The 15,158-nt window shown below is 46.1% G+C and overlaps 2 protein-coding genes across 3 annotated transcripts in view; both read right to left on the bottom strand.

The window, feature by feature from the left end:
• The window catches only part of EOGT (EGF domain specific O-linked N-acetylglucosamine transferase), a 147,585-nt gene that overhangs the window by 68,849 nt on the left and 63,578 nt on the right, over nucleotides 1-15,158 (bottom strand). The window lies entirely within an intron of this gene.
• Nucleotides 8,058-15,158, bottom strand: part of LOC117002456 (FERM domain-containing protein 4B-like) — a 57,847-nt gene continuing 50,746 nt past the window's right edge. Inside the window, exons 18-22 of the mRNA XM_033071579.1 lie at nucleotides 14,066-14,213; nucleotides 12,819-12,944; nucleotides 11,372-12,177; nucleotides 10,712-10,844; nucleotides 8,058-9,778 (exon numbers count right to left, since the gene is read on the bottom strand). Of these exons, the coding sequence (XP_032927470.1) occupies nucleotides 9,655-9,778; nucleotides 10,712-10,844; nucleotides 11,372-12,177; nucleotides 12,819-12,944; nucleotides 14,066-14,213 (1,337 nt within the window). The 3' untranslated portion in view covers nucleotides 8,058-9,654. The remainder of the gene's footprint in view (nucleotides 9,779-10,711; nucleotides 10,845-11,371; nucleotides 12,178-12,818; nucleotides 12,945-14,065; nucleotides 14,214-15,158) is intronic.

Below are 15,158 nucleotides of genomic sequence, written 5' to 3'. Positions count from 1 at the left end.
CTTGGAAGCTGCCTGAGTGTCCAGGGGAAGCATTTCCCATTCAGGCACATCCCTGCTCCCACCAGGACAATGCCAACACCTGCTTCTTGCCTGGCCCTGTCATAAACATCAACTCAACATTTGCACCATCAACTCTTCTTGGCTGACAACTCATCTCAAGCACATCCTTCTCCCACTTTTTACCATTTTTTTTTTTCATTCAGACTTAATAAGCAACTACAAAGTCTTACTTTGTTATATTTGTAGATCTGATGTAACTCCCCAACTCCTTGTTTTGTTAGGTGCCCATTTCATCTAAGTGCCCTATTCTTTCCTCAACCTATTTTATAGGCTGCTAAATTCACACAGCAAACCAGAAAGCCACACCTCCAAAATCACCATGTCCCTGTTTCCTTTGTAACAGCAGAGTGGCAAGGGTGGCTAATTTGGCTACTCACAGTTTGGGCTGTTCATTGGATTAGGAAGATTTCCTCACGTAATTTGAAATTTTCTTTGCAGGAGTGTCAAATCAAATCCTCACCTTGCAAATGCAGCTTCCATAGGAGCAAAACCATGGGGGAGAATCTGTGAAACCATGCCCTGCCAATTTTTAAGCCATATTTCTCATCACAGGCTCGACCACGCTCTGCTGGAGCCTGCCAGCAGCAGAACAGGCTCTGCATGATGATGGTGCCTCTTTGCTGTGCTTTGTAACATGAAACATGGAGCTCTAAACCCTGTTAACCTCCATCAAAAGTCCATTATCCAAAGGTCCTCATTTGATTCATGCTGTTACACAGCAGGGAAGAGGGCAAAAATTTAAGAACAGAGTAAGTGGTAAAGGAAAAGATAATAAAAACTCAAGCCAAGAATGCAATGGCTCCGTTTGCCCCTTTGGTATTTCAGGGATGTCCTTATCCTTGTTTTATATTATGCAGTAGCAAGCACAACAGCAGGCCCACACATCAATCTATCTGCTCCAGCAGCTCTAACCCCCAGCAATTGCTGCCCATGATAGAGCCCATAAATGGTTTCCTGATGTTATCAAATAAATCAGTGCTCTTCAGTAGCCGGTATGCCACTCCCCCAAACGATGCAGTTTGGGCCACAGAAGATGTCTATTCAGTGCTTACTTCTCACTTGCTAATTTCTTGACTGTAAATAAAGCCCCATGCACCTTCTTGGGTTTCCATGGTCCTCAGCCAGGCCATCTTGGGCCATGGTCTTTTCAGATCATCTAAGTTAAGCAGGGTCAAACCCATGAAGTCCTCTTGAGGAGGAAAACAGGGGTGCTGAGAACACTATCAGGTATTTGAAAACCACTTTTTCTCTTAAGCAGAAATATATCACTTGTCAATACCACGATGAGGAAACACTACACTGGGAATGATGCGTTCCCAAGGGGCTGCCTGGTGACACCTCTCCTGGTGACATGGGTGCTAATCCCACAGATTTCCAAGGTGGGGATCGTATTTTGCCTACTTTAGGTCTCTCCTCCATAAATTATGTTTCCAGGATGTACTTCCTTTGCTAATACACTGCTTAGTGTTTTGGTGTTCTGGTAACAGCACATTAGAGCAATAAACAACACCCTTGAGGTGAGGACACGATCACAGTGGGTCTAAAACACTTCTCCAAATCTAAACTCCCATCTTCTTCTCAAGAGCATTTATTGGTGTTCCCCTCAGAGCTTTCCAAAATAATCATGCATCTCTCAACCTTCATTAAGACAGGAAAGGCACTTCCACTGGTCACACTTGCTATTTCCACACCAATTTAACACTTGCTCAGGAATTCCTGCACTAACAAGCTGCTGCACGAGGTGCCCTGTTACCAGAGGGCAGAGCTGTGCTGTGCCAGAGCTGCACTCACAGCCCCAGCAGGAGACAAGAGGCACCTGCAGCAACCACAGAGCAATTCCTACAGGTAGTAGCAGCACAAAATTCACACTAATTAGGAACCCAAGTAGCATTAAACTAAAGCACTTTAGGAGCACACTGAGAGAAGAAGAGGTCTGCCCTTGGTAATGAACCATTCTGACTCACTGCTGCTGTTTGTGAGGCAGGTACTCACATATGGATAACTCTGGAATTAAACCCACCAACCTCTCCTGCAGGATTGCTTCACTTCATTGATTTTTGTCTCATTTACACATTCTCTTCAAAAATTTCAATCTATCCTTGAAGGACCAAAGGCTGACAAGTTCTTAATTTGAATATCAGGAAGGTCTGACCACTGTGCCACCATCTGACAGGAGGCAGCCCATGACCCCATGTTTTGAGTGCCTAAAACTGTTCTATTTATAAGGTAATTGATGGGACACACGCTGGCCAAATATTGGAGAGCAATTTCTATAAATCTCCATAAATAAAGTTGGCTTTTGATATTTTTTGCTTATAAACCCACATTCATTCCCTCTATTCATGGCATTTCCAAGTACAACTGGAACGAGTCAGGGAATGTGCCCATGTAACACAACCTTGCATTACTTTTAAGAAACTCATAGGCTGATGGGAGAGTCTAAAATTGACAATCAGTAGCATACCCCAAGCATGTGTAACCCAATACAGGGATTATAAAGGGTCAGATGATGGGATCTTAACAATAACAACCACTAAGGAACAGGAGCAGTCATAGAGAGACACCCTGTGGGAAAAACACCAAGGGAAAAAAAAATCACCCACCACACCTCCAAACTCTTCCAGATATAAATATACCAGATTAAGTTTGGTGCTTAAATAGAGTAAGGACATCTGACTTTGGAAGTATTTGCACAAGCTGCTTCACAGGGAGCTGCAAAGTCAAACCCTGTGAGAAGCAGCAGGCACAGCAGTGGCTGGATGAGGGCAGGATGGAGAGCAGGGAGGGGGAGATGAGCCCTGCCCTGCTGCCCCAGCTCAGCCAACCTCTCTGTGCTGAGATCTCATCATCTCCCACCATCTCTCCCATCATTTGTTGATGCCTTGTAATTTCCTCTGCCCCTAGAGAAGCAAGTGGAGCTACATCTCCTGTTTTTGTGGGACCTGGATGCTTCTAATTTGGCCCCCCCAAAAAGAACTTGGTGATTTATTTATTTTTTTTAGTTTCAATTTTTTAGAGAAGCCTGAGAGGAGCTACAGTACCTATGCAGTAGGAAACAACTTCTGTCATCATCCACCTCCTTGATTACAGGGAAAAGAAAACTTTAACAAGTTTAAGGAGAAAAGGGGAGCATGGAGAAGACTTTGGTCCTGACAGAAATCAAGGAGAGAACATTTCATCCTGGGGCAGGGCACTCACCACCCACAGTGGCCTGTCCAAAGAAATCCTGTAGGGAAATGCAATGGCAAGACAGATTTGTATGCCTTGGTTTGTACCAAAAATGTTTAAATAATCAGATGATGGATTTCTAAATTATTTCAACTGGTTTAAATAATTTAAAAATATCAAAAACCCCATGATTTGGGGGTAGGGGACAGCCCCACAAATGAACATTGACACTGAGATTTTTCTGGTGGGGGCCTGGAGATGACACAAAAGGCAACTGAGCTGCTCCTGGCAGTCTGGGCTGACCCAGGACAAACCTCTGCCTAATTCAGAGCCAAAATCTGGTCCCCAAAGACTGACTTTCTGTGCTTGCTTGCCACTGAACAACACTACACCTCCCCTACCACCTCCCAGCTCTTTTTTTTACTGACCACATTCTGAAGTGGTATCATTTATAGCACAAACATGGGCAAAATGCTGAAACACTCAGCACTAGTTTCTGCTAACTTGGTATTTTCCTTTCCCAGCTTGTTATTTATGTGACCTTGGTGAAGCACTTGTAAACACCTGAATGTTTTCATCCCTGGTTGGTGGTTTGTTACCTCTTCTTCCCAAAGCACAGAGCTAGCAGCTGCCAGAAGGAGTAGAAAACCAGCCTGTGGTGAATAAAAACAGGTCTGTGAGAGACCATGAGTAATTCTGTTATTTTATGGGGAGCAGGCAATTAATGATGTTTGTTACCTGACCATGACTTCAGGGACTGAGCTGCAGCTCTACCTGGGAATTTTCACCAATGAGCAAACCCAAAAGGTGCCCTGAGCTGCTTCAGTGTGGCTGCACCTGCTTTGGGACAGAGCTGAGGCTGGTTCTGGCCATCAAATGGGACACTAAGCCCTGCCCCAGGGGCTGCCTGGGGACAGAGACCCTGGGGCAGCACTGGCTCCTGTCTGATGGGCACAGCCCACCCAGACAAGGTCAACATGGTGCAGAATCTCACACCACCCATGGGCATTACACAGGGCATTACCCAAATGTTTACTATCATTAACAGAGGGCTTGTTATTGCAAATCTGTGTGCAGAACAGGCTCAGAGATTCAATACTTGCATCAGAAATGCAAGCTCAGACCTTGAGAGAAGACATTAATCTCACTGAAAACTAAGAACCCATCTATGACAGCATATGCAATTCAGCAATTATTTACTGCTAACTCTACCTTTCTTCTCACAATTTATTATCTGTGCTCTGGGTTTGCAGGGCAGAACCCCAGGAGTGATGAAAGCCTTACACTAAAGCTAGAATTAAATGTTAAAATGTACCCTTCTCTTTTTAGGCCAAATCTATAGTTTCACTCCCAGTGTTGCCTGGCAGCACCATTAAATCAGAACTGCAATAACATGATGTCAAGGATTCTGCAAGAAGCAACACCAAAACCTTTGCAAGGAGCAATCACCTCCACATTTATGTGAAACACTGAATTCAGCACAAGCAGATCAGATGGGAAACAGAGTTATCCTGGGGAATAATGTCACCCTTCACTTTGAAATAGGGTGTATATCTCTTTTACAGCATCCAAACCTATCACAGCCCCACAGCTCATATCCTCCTGCCACCAAAACGTGCCCACAGGCAGTGATGATGCAAAGGCCACATGGCCACCTCGTTCTGTACACATGGCACACGTCCTTCCCTAACCTCAGGCTGGCAACAGGTGGAAGGATTTCTTCTAGAGTTACTCCAGCTGAGCCCTGCCTGGCTGCAAACTCTTCTCCATCTGCAGCTCTTTGATGGCACTCTAATGATTAAATATAAATTGAGACTGATTCCTGCTGTGCTGGAATGGGGCAGGAGATGTCCTGGGAGGCACAGCACATCCCTCTGCAGTCAAGGACTTGCTGATGGATTTATGGGGGCTCCATTCATCATAAGTGACAGACAGGGATAACGAAGTTGGATGGATGGCAAGGAGAGGCCGCTTGTTAAAAGAAGAATCTCTGTCATTAAGGCCCTGACCTTTGTGCCTTGTGTCCTCCTGGGCTACCAGCACTGATCACAACTCACACTGCCTCTTCTTCCAAGGAGGAAATGTCACCTCAGGCTCCATTTGCTCCATCAGAATAAAAAACTTGATGAAAAATCCTGCCCTGGGAGAGATTTCATTGAGAGATTTCACTACTTGTGTGAGGCCCTGCTGCAGCTGAGACTGTCAGTTTTATACATCAGAAATTTATTAAATACGAGAGAAAAGTACTAAGAAGATGGAAGAATAGTGTAGAATGCAGAAATCTTTCTAGGAGTAGTGTGACCATATCCAGACAGTGCCAGGCAAGTGCAGGGAGCTTCTCCCCATTGCAGCTCTCCTGCAGTGATCCCAAAGCCCAGAAGATGGAGCAAACCTTCAGCCTTTGCAGCATTTCCTACACACATTTTGGGATGGGCTGGGTCACGGCAGAGGCTTCTCACCCACCCAGGAGCTGCAAACATTGCTGTTGCGTTTTTCACACTTCAGCTGAGCAAGTCCAAGATCATAAATGAGAAGTCAGCTGAAACCTGAAACAGTCACACACTGAGTCACCTCAGCCAGAAAGTTTCTCATAAGCACAGTCAGGTGAATTTTAAAGGTCAGTGATTTAAAAGATTTTCCTGTGTAGGGGAAGGAGCTCCTGGACTGAGCCTCATCCCTCCTGGTCCCTGCACTGGAGGAATGTCCAACACCAGCCTCCCCCAGGGCTCATGGCAACTCCCTCAGTGTTTGTCCTCCCATATCTCAGAGCATTTTTGTTCAAAACAGCAGAGAAAAAGCAGACAGCAATTAAAAATATCAGGCATGGCTTATTTTAGCTCAGTGCCCAGATTCCTTTTTAAGGATTCCTGGCAAGGACTGGGTCTTCTTTTTAACTAAAAGCACTCAAACACTGCACTACATACAGATTTATGTGGGATTTTATTTCCCCTCCACACTCCCATCAGCAGCATCCACCTTCTGAAGAGGGGGATATTTGTAAAATCAAACCCTGTGGGTCTGGTGTTTTACCTTGTTCACCTCTTGGCTTTGTTCTGATATTACCAAATCAGAATTTCTGGGCATTTCTTCACACTGCAAGGTCAGGAAGGATTCCAGAGGAGCACAGGAAGCAGGAAGGCTCCTCTCCTCAACTCTGCTGTCAGGCACTAGATGTCCTCAGCTACCCTGGTGAGGCAGGCTGTGGTTAAACAGCAACACACAGATGAGATAGGAATTCAAACAAAGCACAGGCAATTTGTATTTCAGCTGTGAACAAATAAGATAATGATTACAAGTGTGTCTATATTACCTCCTCAGCTGCATTATACAGACTGTGAACAGTTGAACATCTGCATCAAAACATCACTCCAGAAATGCAACAAAGCAAGCTGGAAATCTGCAAAGGGCAAAGTTAAAGGTTCTGGGGGACTGGATGCAGTAGCAGCTCCTTTGAGTGGCAGGAGATGCCACAGGGATGCCATGGTCTCCCTTTCCCTCCCTGTGCCACCCAAGACTGACCCTAAGCAACATCTGAGAAAAGAATTCTGGATATCCTTATTCTCTTCTTCTGGGCCTCCTTCTTCACTCTGCACTTCCACTCTTCATAGAAGTTTCTAAAAACAAAATCCTTGCAGAGGCAGGCATGTGGAGAATGACAAGAGGGGCTCAAGTGCTACAGCTCCATCATTCCACTTAGATTTCCTGTTCCTCTGCTCAGCTCTTGCCAACTGGAGACTGCAGCCAGGCTCTAAACTCTGGCCCTAGAGGTTTTATACACAATACCCCCAAATACAGCAAACCATCCTCAACCCAGACCCACCTCAAATTCCCATCTTCTCAACAACTTCATCCAAAACCACCCTGGTTGTGTCCCAGCAAGCTGGGAAGCCAGGCTGAGTGCCAGCACTGTGCCAGTATGGGTGTGCTGGGCTGAGCTAAATCCTGAACACTGATGGAAAAGCCAAAACAAAACTCTGTGGCTACAGCATTAAAATAAAGGAATGGTAACCCAATGGGGCACACATCTCATTTCCTTTTTGTAGGAAAAGCTTCTGGACTTGGGACCACTCAGCCTCCTGCTCAAAGCACTGGTGGTTTGTAGCAGCAGGGAGCAGTCAATTTATGAAGAACTTGCCAACAGACAAACCTCAAATGCTGCTGGGAGAAAGGCAAAAGTACAGTGTCATGGGGTTAATTTAATGGGCAAACTCACAGGGTTTTTTTTAGCAACTATTTTCACCAACAGCCTGGAAATAAGAAAAAAATTCAGTGGTGGTTGTGAAGTTTATGGACATCACAAAAAGTAGGGAATGACAACTCTGAAGAGAGTGAGACTGAATAATCTCAACTACTGGATGACCAGGGTGCAGAAGCAGTTGTCACTCTTACAGACAGGTGAGTGTCTCAGGCAGCACAAACTCCAAACAGGACCCAGCACATGAGCAGCACAAACCCCAAAAGTCACATTCCAAATGGGAGAGGCTGTGGCAAGTCCTAGGTGGAAGGACAGATGAGCAGGAAGCATTTTCAACAACACAAGAACACCTCTGTCTCTGTGTCACTGGAGGGATGCTGAGTGAGCCCAGCTTGGCTCCCTCAGTACAGCTGATGGAGAAGCAGAAATTCTGACCTGGTATTTTGATGTTTTCATTCAGATCTCTAACCTGCCTGGGGCCAACCTTCCTTCAGATGAGGCCACTGATGCTCTGCACTCCACCCAACACCACAGGCCAAAAGGAATCAGACCACACTGATTTACTTCAAAGCCCTGAAATAACACCCACTGTGCTTTCCCAAGCACTCAAGGAGAAACAGGAGAAATGCTGAAGTGGTTTTGGTAGCACACTTTTTAGTTTATTGACCTATACAAAATAATAGGTCTAAAAAATTCAGGAGTAGTAAAAGAATAAGCAAAAAGAGCTTTCGCATTTCTAGAAGGCTATACAAATATGCAAAACCAAGGAAATAAGTTATTTTTTATTTTGTTTTTGTTCGTTTAATTCCAAATTGCGACTCTAATAATACAAACAACTAAGTACCAGCTTAACAAGTGTGTCCTTCTGTATATATTACATGCTCTGGAATACTGGTAAAAAAGGTCAAAAAAGTTTATCAGAAACCTTTCTATTCACAATATGAACAAGGAGTAACTAATCTTTTGTAAAAAAAAGAACAAAAGAGCACCATTTCTGGAATCCTGAAGCACAGTACAGCTGAGAAACGAGAGAGATTTTACCGTATGCAGACGAGTCATCAGGAATCAGGCAGGACAACCCCATGCCAGTTTGTTCCTACAGATGGATGACCTGAGGTAGGTTTATCCCTCTTAAACCAAGACTGCAGTCACACACTTTTTTCCTACACAAATGGTTCTGTGAAAACGCTGTTCTGTCACTCAGTGACTTCGCAGCGCACCCGGCAGTCCAGGTGACGCGTGGTACAATCCTAATGCCCCTCATTTTAAGGCACCCACTTGGCTGTTTGTGTTTGCATCCACCTTAAAATACTGGCCATTGCTACCAAATTGTTCCCTGGGGAAGAATCCCTGGGATCCTCGACCCACTGTGGCACAGCAGCGCGTCACTGCTGCCCGATGAACAGGGGTCACCATGCAGCCACGGTGAAAATTTGCCTACTCCTCCACACTGAGAAGTTGTACCATGGAAAGGTCATTAAATGGGCTGTTATTGATTATTTTTTATCATGGAAAAAGAGTTCAAAGTTTACTGCTTCTGTTTCCAAATCCACAACTACCTAGAGTTTTACACAATGTATGTGTCTGCAAATTTTTTTCTTTCCAGAACTTGCTTGTGGTGCTAACAAACACTCTTAACAACACCCCAAAAACTGGACAGACTCATTCAAACCTCCATAACAAAAAAACTCCAGCCTTCCTTCAAGTAATGTTCCAATACTGATTCAGTCACCCTTTGCCTCACTCACACACACAGTATCTATCCTTCATAAGCCTATGAAACCTCTTCCAGGTCCTCATAAGCCATGGTAGAATAAATTTTCATTTTTTCTTCTTCTTTCAGACATCAGACTTGTGCTCCTAAAATTCCTGGTTTTTCCATAAGAGTCTCCTTTTCACATTATTTTTTTTTTCTCTGAGGTTTGCCTTCAACACCTTCCAATCTTCCCAAAAAGTGCTTGCTAAATATAAATACTTCAACCAAGTGCTGCATCCGGTCATAGATGAACTGTGGCTTGCCCTGGCTCCCGTGGGCTGTATGGACTCACAAAGAAACTCCATTCGTGGTAAGACTTTGTCATTTTGCTGCAGTCCCTCTGAATGCTGAATCCAGCCTTTCCCAGCACAACAGCCTGCTTCCTCTTTTTGTTCCTTTTGCCAGTTCCACCCGAGGTCTGCCTCGGTGCTTTGTGCAAGGCACGCAGGGGGAGGAAAGAGGGGCTGCACGGGGGCTACACCAGCGTCCCAGGCTTGGAGTCCTCGTGCCAGTACAGCCTCTGCTCACTGCTGGGCAGCTCTTCCTCCAAGCCATCCTCCTCCTCGTCACCGCCCAGCTGGCTCGGCTCCGCGTACGTCCTGCAACACACACCAGGCACCAGGATCAGCTGAATCCATCAATGCATGCACATCCCTTGGGTTTAACATTCTACTGGTTAGTTTTGAGTTTGCCTCCAAAGACAAACCCATTTTTTGGTGCTGTAATTGGTAAAATTGTGTGCAAGAGGAATCTCAGCTGCTTAACAATGTCATAGTGTCACAGACTGGTTTGGTGGGATCTTAAAGTTCATCTTGTTCCACCACACCGGGCTGCTCCAAGCCTCATCCAACCTGGCCCTGAGCTCTGTCAACACTGTTGGGTGTACTGATTACTTGTTTGCCATGACCACATTAAAACAGAAAATAAAGCAGATGAACAATCAGACAAGTGATTCAGAATATGAAAAATTAATAGCTAATGAACCTCATTTAGATAAAGCTGCTAATACAAACAGAATTTTCAAAGCTTCATTATAAGAAATCCAAAAATTAGTAGAAACAGTATTTTTAAACACTGTTGCCATAGATATTTTAAATCACTTCAGTAAAACAGCCCATAGCACGTAGTTCAGAAAAAAAAGGATCTAGTGGCAGCTTTTATGTATTCCCTTACACTTTCATTTATTTTAAAACAAACAGAATTAAAAATTCAGTATTTTCACACAAGTCGGTCTGGCAGCAAGCACAAACTGCAACCCACAAAGCAGGAGGCACACGTGGGGTACTTATTACACTGAGCATAAGTGCATTTAAATGTGATGGCATTTGTGGGGGCAGAGTCATTCCCCAGGGCAGGAGCTTTCTGTCCTCACAGCAAAATGTTCTACAGTGGGGGGACACATAAAAACCGCCTCGCAGAAGCAGTGAGAGCTGCAGGATTTCCTGCAGGGACCAAGCAGACCCTGGGCTCTCTGCAGCCCTTGGGAGAGCCCCCACAAGCAGGGGCAGAAAATTTTCATATATTCTACTCACCTGCTCTGCAGAGGAAGGTTGCCATAAACGTTCCCATAACAGCTGGCATAGGAGGAATGAGACAAGGTATCATAGTCTGAAAGTCCCAGTGCAAGGGGGTTTCTCCAGTTCCCAGCAGTGTTTGTAGAAGATGCTGAAATTAAAATAAAGGATTACAACAAATTAGACCTTTCTTCAGCTAAGTCAGCTGAGGCAAACAAGACAATTCTCATCAGTGATCCCTATGGGGTTTTGCAGGACACAGGCAGACAATGCAAGCCCAAAATACAATTTACAAGCCTTGCAGGGAGGTAAGCACTATACAGGAGGTATTCTGGAGCTTTTAAAGTGCTTTCTGACATTCGGTGATGCTCACTGGGCTGCATCACAGCCACTGCATTTACATGGTTGCTAAATACACCTGTCTGAAACTCCAATGTTCCTTGTCCTTCTCTGGGTTACTGTGTTTATACAAAGAGCAAAAGGCTGCTTCACCCTTAGGAGCAGATAACAAACAAGATTTTCCTTCCAAGAACGGAACAAGATCCTAGTTTGGGTGGAACAAGTCCCACCTTTCAGGACAGAGTTCTGCTGACTTCACTGAGGCAGTGACAGGGGGCAGAGCTGAAAGCACAGCAGGCACTCACAAGAACGCTCAGCACGGCTGAAATCAGACATTACCCGAAGAGAAGGACGACACGCGGCTGCTCGGCGAGCACGGCGTCTGCAGCCCAGCAAAGCCCAAACTCCTCTGAGAGCCTCGGTCCGACTCAAAGCCTGCCTGCAGGCTGTGACCCTGCTCCTTCTGGCTGGAGGCACGCTGGTACCAGCCACGGAGGTGCTCTGCTACTAAGGCCTTGTGAATGTTTTTGGTTATGTGCTCCGTTTTAGCAACCTGCTTCCTGGGGAGCCTCAGGGTTGCGTAGGGGTTGTGTGGAACCCTGTCCACCTCGTCCTCGTGGTAGGACCGCAATTCCCGGTACCGCTCGTATCCGTAATGTGCCGAGGCGCGGTACGAGGGGTTGACGCTGTACTGCCCCTCCGTGTCACTCTCATAAACATATCCTCCGTTGTAATACACATCAGGCTCGGTGTACGGGGAGTACCCAGAGATGTAGTAATTAGAGGAAGGCTGCTCCTGGTTTTTGTGGAAGACACCACTGCGGACGTCCTTGTGGGCCAGGTTTGGCATGCTCCCTGAACTCGCAGCAGAAATGTTGTGCTTCTTCGACCGTCTTCGACCCCTGGTCCTGTTGTCGAGCGTCTGAGTGGTGTAGTATGGATTGGGAGTGGGTGTCACGCAGTAATACTCTGTGCTTGACTGGCTGGTGTAGGATGATCCATCGTCCAGGATCTCTGTGCTGCTGCTCCGCTGGGATTTGGAGAGGGAGAAGGCAGTCTTGTCAGCAGGAGCCTCGGACAGCAGGTGGGTCTGGGATTCCAGGCTTCCGCTGCGCTGCCGGCAGTGGTGTGGGGAAACATCTGGCCTAGAACAACACAGATGTTGGCTGGTTAAAGGTAGTCCCACACAAACACAGGTCAGGTGCCTCCCCAATCCAAGCACAACACAAATCCCGCCTTATCTTTCCACACAAAGTATTTGCAATGCACAGAACTCAGCTTGGCTGAATTTTGTATTGGCTGCAACAGTAGGAGATCTCTGCCTTACAATAATCTGTCAGGGTGAGCAAGGTTAATCTGTGACAGGGACACACAGAGCTAAGGTCAGAAACACACATTTGGTAATGATTTACAGGAGGGCTCTCTCAGCTTTTAGAAAGGTAAAGCCTACACAAGTAACGAGCTTGGAGCGGAACATGGAAAGATGGGTTTCCTTTGGATCAGTCTCTCAAGGATGCACTACCCCAACCAACCAACCAAATCTTCAGCTCTTGATAACATCATTTTAATATTCTTAGCATCTCTCCTGCTCCAGCATGGATTGTCAGCTAATAGTACAGGTGAGCTCTTATTACAGTTGGCTTCCCATAGTAATGGCTCTGACCAACATTTGGAGAGCCTGCTGTGGGAAAACCGCACAGCAAACGACCCTTTGCCCTCTTAACACCATTTTCTTTTATTCTCATGCCTCCCCAGCTGGGCATGGCAGTGAAGCAGGGTCCCTTACTGCAGGTGGCTGCTGCTGTAGGCGTTGCGGGTGAGCACGGGGGTGGTGGGCATGCTCCTGCCGCCGTGGGGCTGCGCCGGCCGCTCCAGCGTCCGGAAAGGGCTGCTGTGCGTCGAGAGCACCTCCCTGCAGCAAGGAGACAAAGCCCAGAAGGTTAAACATCTCACAAGGCACAGCACACCAAGCTTAGGCACCTGAAGTTTTGGAGGAACAGAGGAAAGGGCAGAGCAAGTGTAAGGGGAGGTGTGAAAAACAGAGGTGTTGAATAGAAAGGAAAATTCAGCGTGTTCCTGTGGTTCCAGGGAGGTCTTCACAGGAGAAGCTTCTGCCAAAGGACAGAACCATCGAGGAGAGACAGAGCAGGTAGCAGAGGTAACAAAGAATTAAACAAATTAGGTTTTCAAATGAAGCACATCACAGCTGAATGGGTACACATGGCTATAATTTGACTTCTGAACTTCATGTGGAGGAGTGTTCTGCTTATCTTCAGAGAAAAAAGCAAAGACATGGCATTGCTCAAAACTCTAAAATGTTCTTAAAGTATGTCTTTAACAGCCTGCTCACACAAGACAGGCCAAGAAATCTCAGCATCAGTGGGAATCCCTACAGTGGGAACAGCTGCTAGCACAGATCTGGCATGATCACACAATCACCTGCAAACCTACTGCTGCTGATGTGCTCCATGGAGCTGTTCCAGCTCCTAAAGTGCCCAAATCCCACAGGCACACACACTAATGATGGAAGCTGGATGAATCCCACTAACTCTGCTTTTAAACAGAGAGTTCTCCATCAGGCCTTACATGAATTATGTCTGCTTTGACAATGTACCTGCTGAAATACTGATACCATCAGGAGGGACGGGTAGGGTTTGGTGCTGCCTGAATCCACTAGGCACAGCCATCAGGAAAATGACAAGTTGTTACAATAACACTGAAAAAACCCCCAAAACTGACACAAAGAATGACAGCAGAGGTAGGCATGAGCACCTAATGAAATACAGCCCTTGCTATCAAATTTCTCACCCATCTCAAACCTCTTCAGAAAAACTACACCACTCCTTGGTTTGAGATACTGTGTCAGCTACTTATCCACACTTTTTGTTCCTAATCAGGAAATTCAGCTCCCATCACCAAATCCTGTAAGGCCAGAAGAGCACAGGGGCAGTGGCTGTGCTGGAATGCTCAGCAGGGGCAGGATGGAGCCCATGGCAGCAGGTGGAGAGTGCAGCAGCAGTGAGATGTGCCTACCTGGAGTGCCTGCTCTCCAAGAGCTGCTCGTTTATGGATGACTTCCTGAGATGAATTCTCTCCACCCCAAGGGACTTTGGTGGTGGAAGTCTTGGAGAAAGCTGTGCAGAGCTGGGTCTCTGTGCTGCTGCAGGAAGTGATTCATTGACTGTTGGAAAGGAATATGCATTTTGTTAGAGCAAAATCCATGATATTTTTGCCCTGGGTGCAAATCTGTGGCCTCTAAGGAGAAGCACTTTGCAGTATTGAGACAATGACAGGAGCTGTGGATCTAGAAAAGGTTTCCTGCCTGCACTCAGCTCTCTCCACAGACAGGACATCGTGGAGGCTCCTCAGATCCCAGCAGCACCGACTCCTGAGACTACACCCAGCTTGGGGCTGTGCCAGATCCCAGAATGGAACTTCCTGGGAAAACATCTGTTTGCAGAGCAATCCTTTCCAGAGCCAAGCAGGCAAGCTCAGCCTCTGCAAAGCCCAGTTCCTGTCCCTCACCTTCCAGCTCTTGAAAATGACATTTTAAGAATTAGTTTTGAAGCACAACCTAAAAGGGACTGACTTCAAAAGCGATTGAATGAGCAAAGACAACTGACAGACAATTTGGCTGGAGGCAATTGGGAAGATGCTGGTTTGATCCTTGTTCTCACTTTGCTTAGGGCACAACCAGGTCCCGACAGAGCCAACAGGAAACTCCAACTAATACATATAAATGCAGGACAAGCATCACAGAGAACATGTTCACAAGCCTGGCTCCACTCCTACTTGTACAAGCAGGAATCAGGAGTAAATCCATTTCATAGCACCACCTGGTTTGTACAAGTCTAAAACTGGGAAAAAGGGAGATCAGAGTCAGGCCCGAACTGAGAAGTGAGTAATAATTTAGATAATTTTGTCCCCCAGTGACGATTATCCAGTTTAAGGGAGAGGCAGGCCAAGTGCTTTCCACCTTGTGGAACAGGGTGTGAGTGTGTCTGTGGGTGTGTGTGTGAAATGAGTAAGCTGAGCAAACAAGATGCAAGCTCACCAGGGAACAGACAAACGTAAATAGAGTGTTAGTATCTGTGACTGTTCCACTTTTCCCTAAGTTTTATGGCAG

Source organism: Catharus ustulatus, chromosome 13, assembly GCF_009819885.2.
Source record: "Catharus ustulatus isolate bCatUst1 chromosome 13, bCatUst1.pri.v2, whole genome shotgun sequence".
Taxonomy (NCBI): domain Eukaryota; kingdom Metazoa; phylum Chordata; class Aves; order Passeriformes; family Turdidae; genus Catharus; species Catharus ustulatus.
Note: the sequence above shows the minus strand (reverse complement) of the source record. Positions and strands in the feature narration are given on the sequence as shown.